Raw genomic sequence first — 12,082 nt, 5'->3', positions numbered from 1 at the left:
TTTAAAGTCATTATTAATTGTCTCTCTATGACTTTCGTATAAGACTTGGAAGCCCAGTTGGATGCCTGCTGGTTTTTTTGAATTAAATGTATTTCTGCATAGCTCACAGCAAATTTTTGTGAGATATATATTATTTATTTCTGCTTGTACCAGTGGCATCATGCCAGTATATTATTTTGCTCTATATATTTTACTTGTCTTTGACACCATGATTATGGGTAGCACTTGAAGCATGGCAAGATTAGAAGAAGGGGTAGTTAAGCACTGGAAAGGACTGGAATGTCATACCAGAGCCTGATTTGGCACCAACATATACTGTGTTCCAGTACTACTTCTATGCAAACAAGTTGTTCTTAAGACAATCAAGAACTGAGCATGACAGGAAATCCTGGTTCTGCCAGGAGAGCTGTAGAATGAAAAATTGACTTTCACATACCTTTGGCAGCAATATCTACTAGTTTGCAATCAAAATACACCTACTAATAACTCACTTCTATATGTCAGTGCCAGATTGCTCCCTTGAGCATTAATTTCAACAATAGTTTCATTACACTCAGTAAAAAAAAAAAAAAAAATGCATGTTTTGACCAAATCCTTAAATTGAAAATAAAAGTTTGGACAGAACAGACTGTTCATAGCATTAAAAATACATTTATCATTCCTCTAACCTGGTGACATATGAATTTGATGGATCAACTATTAGATGGATAAGGATTTGGCAGGATGGCTGCATCTAAAGAGTTACAGTCAATGGCTCAATGTGCAAATAGAAACCAGTAACAATTGTTCCTCTAGGGTCTGTATTGGGACCAATATTATGAAATCTCTTAATGAGTGACACAGACAGTGGGATCGAGTGCACCCTCAGCAAGTTTTCTGACAACACCAAGCTGAGTGGTGCAGTTGATACGCTGGAGAGAAGGGATGCCATCCAGAGGGTCCTTGACAGGCTTGAGGAGTGGGCCCATGTGAACATAATGAAGTCCAATAAGATCAAGTGCAAGACCCTGCACCTGGGTCAGGGAAATCCCCAATACCAATACGGACTGGGAGGATGAATGAATTGAGAACAGTCCCATGGAGAAGGACTTAGGGGTGCTGGTGGATGAAAAATTGGGTATGAACCAGCAATGTGTGCTTGCAACCCAGGAAGCCAATGATATCCTGGGCTGCATCAAAAGAAGTGTGGCCAGCGGGTCAAGGGAGGCGATTCTCCCCCTCCAGTCCACTCTGGTGAGATGTCATCTGGAGTACTGCATCCAGTTCTCAGGTCCTCAGTACAAGAAATACCTGTTGGAATGGGTCCAGAGCAGGACCATAAAAATTATCAGAGGGCTGGAACAACACTCCTGTGAAGAATGGCTGAGAGAGTTGGGGTTGTTCAGCCTGGAGAAGACAAGGCTCCAGAGACACCTTCTCACAGCCTTTCAATATATAAAGGGGGCTTGTAAGAAAGATGGAGAGAGATTTTTTACCAGGACCTGTAGTGACAGGACAAGGCGCAACAGTTTTAAAATTAAAGGGGGTAGATTTAGATCAGACATAATGAACATATTCTTTACAATGAAGGTCTTGAGACACTGGAACAGGTTGCCCAGAGAAGGTCAGGTTAGATGTGGCTTTGAGCAACCCGACCTAGTGCAAGGTGTCTCTGCCTATAGCAGGGGGAGTAGACTGGATGATCTTTAAATGTCCCTTCCAACCCAAACCATTCTCTCTCTGATTCTATGAGCTTACACAGTACAACATACAGCACAGAAAAATCTATGTTCCAACTGATGCAACATATTCAAAGTATTTTCTAATCTATTTAGTAGATGATTTAGTGGACTACTTCATGTGCGTAGACAGGCTAAGAAGGTAATAAAAAGGAGACTCTCATTGTAGAATGTAAATGTTTTCAAGCAAATATTCAGGACTTTTTTTTCCGCAGAGAACTTTGGAAATTTTTTCAAAAAAACATTGAAGGAGTTTGAAATGAAAAAAACTATTTGTAAGTCCTTTTGTTTGTTAGGTCTTTTTCTTCCTTTTCATATTTTAGTGTATACTGACAATACAACAGCTTTAAAGAGGCCAAAACACTGACTAGTACAATCAACAAGTAGAGCATAAAAATAAAGCAATCTTGATACCTACATCTTTGGTTTACAAACTATTTTGCATTCCAAGATTCATTCTTTATTGCTTGCATTATTTAACTGCTCTATTTTTTACATTACTTTAAGTTTCTGGCAATATTAAATCAGGATAAAATAATCATTATGTGTCCAATTTTTCCAGCTGAATCACTCAAGGTAATTTGAATCTACTAATAACCAGAATTGAACAAATATCCATTTTCAAGATGGAACATGCTATATAAGTGTCACTGCTACAATAATGCACTTTTAAAAAAAATCTGATGGATAATATTACCCTACCCGTCAGGTACGTTTGTTCATGCAACTCTGTGATGCTTAATAACTCTGCCTTCTGTTGTTGACAGCTTTTTCTTGCCTGGTGCCATTTCAGAGCTGCCTCAGCGTTTATCTGGTACTGGACATTTGTTAAAGGATCGGTATTCCACAACAAATCAATACTGTTAACTGTAGGGAGAAAAAGAAAGGCTGTAACAGATCATGAAGACAGAGCCAGAAAAAAATATAGAATAAATCACTTAGCAAAAATACACAAACCTAAGCACTGCAATAGAGAACTAGTCTGAAAGGAGGCCTGAGGCTCTCTAATGTGTTATTAAATCCAGGGCAGAGCTAAACCATGACAGCCATGTGGGACAGTACACAGGTAATGAAACAATGTCACCATTTTCTCTGGTGTAACAAAGCTGGTGTTTAAGATAGAAGACGAGTGGTTAAAGTCATGCTAATAGAGTTGATTTCTCACTGTCGAGAAAAAGACTGAAATTTTCAGACGCTAAGGCGTACATCAAGCTGACCACTTTTCTGAGATAAGAAACCCCAATATTTTTTACAAATTTTGGGTGCTATGTGAAGTGGCTTTGGATTTTCATACTGTGATAGAGGTAATCGGACCCAAGCACTGAACACAAAACTTACATTATCAGCATCCATCTCAACCTTTCCTGCAATTCCAGATTTGTCTTATGCATGTATCTGGCATACCACCACACTTTCTCCTCTGCCACATGACCTCACTGGGATCCCCTTGAATACCTGAACTTGGCACTTTCAGGAAATGCCAAAGCAGTGAAAACATCATCCAGCAGGGCCCAACATTAGAAGTGGCCCCAGAAGGTACCACACTCCCTACACCGCTGCAGCCTCTCCTAGCTCATCTCAGTTGAATCCCAACAACAAGCAACAGGCAACAGTGTGGTCTTGCTCTGCCAAAAATGAAACCTACAGGAGGCCCTAACACCGAGCTAAATATCACTCCATAAGGAGATTAAAGTTGCATGAAAAAGCATAATATAGCAGAGTTCACTGTATGTCTGCTGACAATGGAAAATGACTGAAGTTCCTGCAGCCTCTATCAGAGTTTCTCAAGTTGCAAGCTGTGAAAAATTTGAGAGAAAAAGGCCTTTTCCTTTTCCGAATTCAGAGAGCTCAGAAGACTGAAGTGTGCAAATAAGAGGAAAACAGTACAATAAACAAAACTCAGGACAAAGGGTGATACATGTTAAATGTCAGTAGGTCAGATACCAGTTCCACTTTTTCCTGTATTATATCTGATAATCTATAGATAATTTGAAGCACTTCTTTTCAAATTAGCCTTAGGCGATAAAAATCAAACGTAACCTATAGTAGTACTGACATTTGACTAAAAATGGGAACTTTCATCCGATTATCATTATCCACAAACCAACTTCTGTCCAAAATATTTTATGACTATCAAGAAGGCAAAATTTCTTCACTACACTATGTTCTACAAGACCATAAATTCCTGTGCATAAGCACAAATCTGGAATAAAATAGAGACCGCAAAAGTATTAACATCTATAGTTCAATAAAGAAAACGGTCTCTGACTTGATAGAAAGGGGTTTATAAGTCTTGTACACTCATTACAGAGGAAGAGGTAAACAAGACCAAATATTTCCTCATTCTTCGAACTTTTTGTTTCCTTCCTAGTCAGCTGCAAGTTTTATGGATCACTTATAAGACTTTCTAAATTCTTCACAGAAATCCTAGCTCTTTTGTCTGCCAAGAAAAGGGCCTCAATGGACTTTTACCCACTTGAATACAGCTATAGGCATACCTCATGACTTACTCTCCTGATGGCCTTACACTGTGCAACCTGTCTTCTTCCCTGACACCTACCTTTATGCTGCAGGGCAACACACAGCTCAAAAAGACACAGTGTAATCTGTAAAGAACCAGTATTTCCTAGGCTACTAAAACTTGTCTGATGTAGCAACACTTCTCAGTTTCTTCCCATGGGATTTAAGTTTCTCCTGTCACAGTATCAGCACCTCTTTTTAAAGCACCAGACAAAGGGTCATAGTCACAATTATTTTGCCTCCACTGGCCAAATTTCTACACCTCTATTCAGTATAATGCCTGTTTTAAGTATAGTCTTATGCCCTTTTCATTTTGGAGAACATTTGAGCCGGTTTTGCTCACAATGCAAAAAGGTGACTGGTTCAGTCATGATAATTTCACTGTATGTCCAGGCCCCAGCATCAACAGCTGTAATCATCTGCATCACATGTTTACATATTGGCATTTTTGCCCCCCCAGTTTAAGAAACAACACTTTAATCTTATTAAATAAACTTTAACATACAAAGGCTTAAACATTCTACGTCTAAAGGTGCTGTTGGAGTTTATTAACTTATCACTCCCTCATGCAGTGCATTCCTCTTTCACAGGGCTGACTAAAACTTCTGCTACCACAGCCTGTCTCTCATTAAAATATATGACCCAAACGTGAATATTTTATAGCCAGTACTGAAGAATCAGGAAGGAAACATGCAGGCAATCAGCATAAAGCAGCTTTTTCCAAAAACAATCACAGCCATCTGAATGGATTTCCTTGAATTATGCCAAAGAATTAAACAATATTTTAATGATGCCTCCTATTTGCTATACTCAAAGAATGCTAGACAGGTAGCATTCTTAAGTTGATTTTGCATGTGCTGTATTAATGGGATTGATATTCCCAACATGTTTTTAATATCTTGAAAATAATACTGGCATAGAAAAAAAAAACATGCAATTTTTATTTGTCTGAAATAATGAATGCAACATTCATGGAAATCAGGCAAGGACACTAATACTTCATCACCAAACCAGTTAAGATCAACCCACACTGTTTTCTTCACATCAGAGGAAAGGCATGTTTTTCTCCTTAGCTCTGACTGCGGTCAGCTGGAGCTTTACAGCAAAACACAGTAATAAAGAAGAAGGGAGGGAGAAGTGCTACCTCTTTCAGCATGACAGGGGAAGCAGCAGCTTGCAGAGAAAATGCTTAGCACATGATAAGGACACTGATATTTCCAGGCAGCTGAATAACAGCACAGCAGAATCTTGAACATACAAAACTTACATTTCAATGGGCAAAATCCATACATCTTGTCAACATCAAAGTTGGAAGTGGTTCCACACCAGAACCAGCCATCTGATCTGCCAGCATCTGTGCAGTCAGCATACCATTTATCATCAAACTTAAAAGGGAATACACAAGGTGCTCCATTGGCATTTCCTTTCACTGTGTAGGTATCTAAGGAGACACAACAATTGAAAAACATATAAGCAGTAATAAGTATGGGGATATGTATCAGTTCAGCTTTATGATCTTATTATAGCTATTATAGCAAGCAGAGCTTGCTAGCTTAGTATACAAACTGTACTAGAAGTGGGACATTGATATTTTACTCTCAAGGTCTAAGCTGATACCCATGTCCACAAGGAGACAAATTTATATTGCTTAAGGAGACCACTGACGGGAACTGACTGAGCCAAGACAACTACATTCCCATGCTAAATTTTACATGCATAACAATCGAAAGTATATAATCCACACAGTTAAGCAATTCTCTTAAGCACAAACAACTGCCGATTCTTCTGTCAATAGCCCACTCAACTGCTGACCATTCTAGACAGGGAAGAGCATGTACGTATAAACTTGACAGAATGTACCACAGAGTGATTCCAATACACTATGCGCAAGTAAAATATCCATTGGCATCTAAAGATAATTTTTGTTTCATCAGAAACCTGAGTTGATGAAACTTATCAAAGTAACTAAAGCAGTTGTCTGTGTGTGCACATATAATGTACATGAATTGGTGGGAGGACATACAAGAGGAACACTAGTTGACAGGGATCACTAGAGATTACATACCAAGGTCACTGTCTCACAGATCTGCCAGAAAACAGAGGAAGGAATGGCGGGCCATCTCTCCATCTTATTCCCCTTCCTCCTTTCACATAATTTGCTTTGCTATGGTTCTTTCATTCTGGCTCTAGACCAAGGGCTAATACTGTAACCAGCCTTTGTGTAAACCTTAGAAAATGCATCCCTACCTCCCTCTGTGCCCATTTCTGTTTATCAAAGAATACTAAATGGGAAGCCAAATGTATTCCCAGATACTTATCCTAAATGTATGCATATATGCACACATGTATCATACATAACTTAATTTAAATAGTTAAATTTGAATATCTTATTTCTTTGTCTAACGCTTCAGCACCAACTCTGAGACTCACTTCAAACACCTGGGAAGGCATCTTCAATATGCTGAAGATATCAAAAGATAATTAAATCCTTACACCATAATTCATACTTGCTCCCCAAGGAAAAAAAAATCCCAGCATAATCAACAGGTGATACACTCACACTGCATCTTTCTGTACACATGTAAATAGTAAAAGCTATCATTAACTGTTGTGTATTACTTATATATATAATATATAAGTATAACCACAGACTTTTTTTCCCCTCTCCAAATGAATCACTACCATGCATGGTTAATTATCTATCAGAACTTTGACAAATTTGACCAAAAAAGCAAAAGGAACCCCTCAAAAAACAAAAAACACACACTCAAGTATTACTGATTTCACGAGAAGTCATTCACTGATCATTAACGAGATGAAGGAAATTCTGCTGTGCTTCTAAATATTTTAATAAGATACACATAGAAATGAGTTTGAAATACAGAAATTAATTTACAGAACTTTACCTTCATAGCCTCGAGAACACAGATCGTCTGTGGTTCCGTAGACTTTCCACCTACTCCATAAACCAGATCCCTTGTACAGCATAATATTCCTTTCCTGTCTGTTTCCATAGTTGAAAAACAAATCTTGCCCTTGGATTGCAAAGAGAGTCTCATTTCTGCATTCCCATCGCTGAAGTTCACTAGCCTTGTCACAAGGATACAGAGTGATCGGAACCCAGTCTTTCTTCGAAGGCACTCCCAAGCACAATTTGAATGCTATGCTCATAAGCTGGTGATCTGAGACCCACCTGAATTTTTGTGACTCATTTTCTTGAACGCAAGGAGCAACAGTCACTGAATTAGAGCTTTGAGCCAGTACACAGCGCTTGTGATCTTCATTATATATTAAGAAGATGCTAGTATCTGTAAGACAAAAAACACTAGAATTATCTGGTTTGAAGTATCTTACTATCTAAATGAAATATGAATCTGGACACTACTCTTGGGGTTAAAATCTCATCACCTTTTCAGCAAAAGAAGGTGCAGTACTCTGGTGGCCTACACCTGCTAGACTGTAGAATGCAACTAGTTCAGATGTGAGGACATTGCAAATGCTTTGTGTCAGTGAAAGCACCTATGCTCACAAGTGCAAGGCAGCAGAGATGCAGATCTAGTGCCTCCTGTAGCTTTAAAGCATGGGTTAAACTGAAGAGAAAAAACACAGTCATGGTACTGTTGCGCTGCACCCATGGGAGTTACTGAAACAAGGGAGCACGCACACCATACACTACAGATCCTGATGCTGAGCACTCCACCATCCTGGCTCTCAAGCATGAGGAGATGACAACAGCCATTAAGTTCTTCAGGCTCCCTTTCCCCACAGTGCGGAGTTCTGTTCCCATAAGGTCTGCTCAAATCCTTAAAGTCTTAATTAAGGGGAAGGATAGTTTTAAGCTTTATACACAAGCTACCTGTAGGGCTCGAACAGCATATTCATTTTTCACTCAACTGCAGTAATCAGTGATTTCCTTCTCCTTTCTTACATTTCTCCACTAAGAATGAAATACTGACAACAGTAGGATTTGCAATCATCAGGTATGCCTCTTAATGACTTATAAAAATCTATGCAGCTCTTCATAGATCCCAAAGTTATTTCTCTCTCTAAGTAAACAGCGCTTCACAGCATGCATTTTCATGTATTCAAGGTTTATTCCAAAATTGTAACCACTAGAAAAGTTTTTAGCATCTCTTACACTTGGATGCACTATGGAGTACAGAATTTCTGAGCTGATCTTGTCCAAAGACTGAGACCTTCTCCTCTTTGATCCCCTTGAGACACATTTTAGCATGGTAACTTTATAGTTCCCTCTGATACTGGATCACATAACAGGATGCAGAAGGTCTTAAAAGTGTATTTTAACTGGGCTACAAGCTAGGAAAGAGAAATACTAATTTATGTGACTCTGGGGATTGAAGCTAATTAAAACATTATTTATTTTAGTGTATGATTACCAAATTAAACAAATTCTATAATGGAGAAATATTTAAGGGGAAAACAGGTTAACCACAGAAAATTTTCCCTTCTCTGCTGTGGCTCCAATATGGAAATGATCACACTACTCTGCAGAAGAACAACCTGGGAACAAATAACCTCTCTCTCAGAGAAAGAGCTGACCTAGACTTTTCTCATCCATGCTTCAGTTTCCTTCTCCTGTCCTTTGGCTTCCAACTCACTGGGAAGTAGTGTAAAACTGATGAGCACTGGAGACACAAATCATTGCCTTTTGCCAATGTGTTTTACTCACAGACAATACAAGGAAATGTATAATTATCACTGCTGGTGATAACTTTTTTTTTTTATTCTGCTTCTCTACTAGCATTTAGCACAATGTTATTGTAAACTGATATATGCAATGCTTGCAACTCTTCTTTTCCTGAAATCTTATTTGAAGTTGCTGGGTAAAAGAGATGTCAGACATTTTCACATGTGTGGAAAACACTGCCTGGATCTTTCAAACTGCTAAAACTGTATTTGTGGCCTAAAATAACATTCCTTCTTTTATGCAGCTAATGGCATTAAAGAGAGGATGTTATGCACGTGGAAAAGGTACCCTGGAGTCAAAAGCCTGGATTGTTGCACCCAAGCCTGAAACAGTGTGGAGTTTTGGCTTCAGAAATGAGGCTAGAAAGCTGAACAAAGAGGTCTGGGCAGGGGGGATGGGGGGGTGGAAATAAAGAGAAAAGTGTTAGCAGTGCATAAATGGAACACGGCTGCTTATACAAGGGCCCCAGCACACGCAGGGCTCTGACAGTGAACAATACATAGGTAAGAAGCTAAAGGTCCAACAGAGCCAAGCAAGCACAAGTTGGCTCCAAGAGGACAGGCACTGAAGATACGTTGGCTCCAAAACAGGAGGACAGAACAGGAGGTAGCAGGACACAGGAGAAACTGTGTCTGAGACTGTAGGTGCATGATTGCCTTCCCCTCCGTTGCTCCTGTCTCATGCATGACCATACAGCAGACTTGTAGCATGGTCCTGCGTTGCTCTAGTTTACAGCTTTATTTCTGTGTTTGTTCTGCCTGCTTGGACATCAGAGAGGATTCCCATACAACACTTTCCGTGTGAGTTATTAGATGGTCTAGAAGAATATGAAACAAGCCAGGTATTTGTACAACATCTTCTATGCCCTGCCAATTCTTCTCTGTAAACACTTGATACCGCTCCTGTCAACATGATGAGTTGCATCTGTAAAATGGGCTGAGCAGAATTACTCATATAACCTTTAACTGTGTTTCACAGTTCTGTAGCAATATTTGTCACAGAGCTCCCATAGCAGGGTGCTATTCTTCACTATAGATGAGCTGTAGATGGTACACTTACAGGTCTACTATAGCGTGATCATGAGTACCACGCTTTGAATTACACCAATTTCTAACAGACTAATCCATATTTTGAAAACTACTCCTGGAAGGATGTTCTTTAAAATGCACAGGAACATGCCAGGCATAGGAACCAACTTACCTCACCATTATAACTCATCCAGGGAGATCTAGCATCTTTTCCCTCAACTGTCCCAAGTAGACCCTAACAGAATTTTTCTCACAGGCTTTCATTTTTATTTCACTCACCACACTATGATTATTTGCCTATCTCTGGCCCCAGCTTATATCCAAAGAGTTGCACCGTGTCCTATAAAATCTCACTGGCCAAGTATCTTTTACGCAGTAGAGATTTCCAGTATGCCAACGTAGCTTCACGCTCTGAAGCATTTGCAAACTATCACAGATTATGCAAGTGTAAATCAAGAAGTAACTCGTGAAGGCAGTGAAGCACTACCAATGTAAAACAGCAATGGAGGGCACCAGAAGAGCACACCAAAAGTCAGAAGTGAGAGATGGGGGAGCAATAAGGCAGCAAGCAGGTAGGATGCCTGTCTTCTCCATGCTGACTCTTGCTTACCAGATAGCCTGCAATGATTGCTGCTAATTACACAAAGCAAGAAAGGTTAGAAGGCAGTGTTACGAAGTTGTGCTTCAGTAGACCTCAAACTAGAGAGACGAGGATGATGAGAAGGGAAGGGCAGATGCCCTTCACTCACTGAAAAATAGCAGTGCAGTGGAAATCATAGTAATTCTCGGAGCGAGAGGGTGCAAGCTCCAGGTTTCACAGAAACAGCTTTCATCTGTTTTCACAGCTCTGTTCTGCGCCAATGCCTCAGCCACCTTAATGTCCCCCCACAAAAGCCATCTGCCAAAAGCAGATCCCCAGGCCCATCAAAGACCAGAGGACTGGAGGAAAGGCAGAGCCCCAACACCAGGTCCTTCTGCAGACCACGGGGGCGAGGAGGCAGCTGAGGGAAAGCTGGGTGACAGCGTTAAACTGATCGGGGACTGAGCCCCTTAGGCAGTGGGGGAAACTGAGGCGCCGCCGGTCACAGCGCTGTCTGGCACCCGCACCACCATGGGCACCCAAAGGGCTGCCCTCGTCAGGCAGCTTCGCCCACCGGGCACCTCAGGGTGCGGGCGAGGAGGGGGAGACAGTTGGGGCGGGGGGCTGAGGGAGGGCCCGAGGGGAGGCGGTAGCCCTCAGCCCCGCGTCCCGGCGCATCGAGGCTCCCCTCAGGCAGCACCGAGGCGGTTAAAATGCCGCGGGCTTCACCTGCGCGGTCGCTTCCCCCCGCAAGCCCCAGGTCAGGCTGTGCTCGGTGTCCGCCGCGACCCCGCTCTTTTCCCGGCACGTCTCATCCCGGACAGCCCCCGCGGGCACTTACCCAGCAGCGGAAAAACCCGGTGGAGAAATGCGAGGAGAAGCAGGAGCAGGGCGGGAGCCATCGCGGCGGCTTCGCCCGTGGCGCCTCGCCGCTGTGAGGAGCGGGCTTCCCGCCGGGCAGGTCCTCCGCACTTGTGACGGGCTGGTGGATCAGGGGAAAGCTCTGGGCTCGAAATGATAAGGAAATATCCTGTCACATGGGGCGTTTTGAAATAACAGGAATTCGCTGTTCAAACTTTGCTTTCCTAAGCTGATTTTTTTTTTCCTCTCAGCGGAGGGAAGAGCCTCCTTCCAGGCACATGCAGGTGATAAGGTGGTGATAGCTGAGAGGAGGGTGGGTGGGTTTTGTTGTGGTGGTGGTTCTTTTTTTTTTTTTTTATCCCCTTTGCGACCCTGCCAGCTTTGCATGTGGGTCAGCGGTTGGTTTTTCAAGAAAATGAGCCAAACCCGCGCCGAGGGAGCAGGACATCTTCCCTCCTCCCTTTCGGAGGCGAACGCAAGTCTCAAGCAAAACCCCCGCTCGAACGACCGGGTTTCTCCAGAGAGGGAGCGCTGCAGAAGTAGCAGAGACCTACTTTTGGGAAATAGGGATTTGGGTTGCCCCACCCCGCCCTGTCCCCCATCACTCCTCCCTCATGTGCGAGCAGGTTGCTCCAACACCCCCCGGGGAGCGGAACGCGGGGCCGGG

General features: G+C 41.9%; 1 protein-coding gene across 2 annotated transcripts in view; it reads right to left on the bottom strand.

The window, feature by feature from the left end:
- Positions 1-11,456, bottom strand: part of LOC104135608 (macrophage mannose receptor 1) — a 55,724-nt gene extending 44,268 nt beyond the window's left edge. For both annotated transcript variants that reach the window (XM_035888992.1, XM_009649277.2), the window contains exons 1-4: positions 11,396-11,456; positions 7,145-7,546; positions 5,506-5,679; positions 2,421-2,585 (exon numbers count right to left, since the gene is read on the bottom strand). In XM_035888992.1, coding sequence (XP_035744885.1) covers positions 2,421-2,585; positions 5,506-5,679; positions 7,145-7,546; positions 11,396-11,456 — 802 coding nt within the window. The remainder of the gene's footprint in view (positions 1-2,420; positions 2,586-5,505; positions 5,680-7,144; positions 7,547-11,395) is intronic.
- Between the last annotated feature and the right edge of the window lie 626 nt (positions 11,457-12,082).

The sequence above is a fragment of the Egretta garzetta genome, unplaced genomic scaffold, assembly GCF_000687185.1.
Source record: "Egretta garzetta isolate BGI_Z169 unplaced genomic scaffold, ASM68718v1 scaffold641, whole genome shotgun sequence".
Taxonomy (NCBI): domain Eukaryota; kingdom Metazoa; phylum Chordata; class Aves; order Pelecaniformes; family Ardeidae; genus Egretta; species Egretta garzetta.
This window is presented reverse-complemented; position numbering and strand designations above follow the sequence as displayed.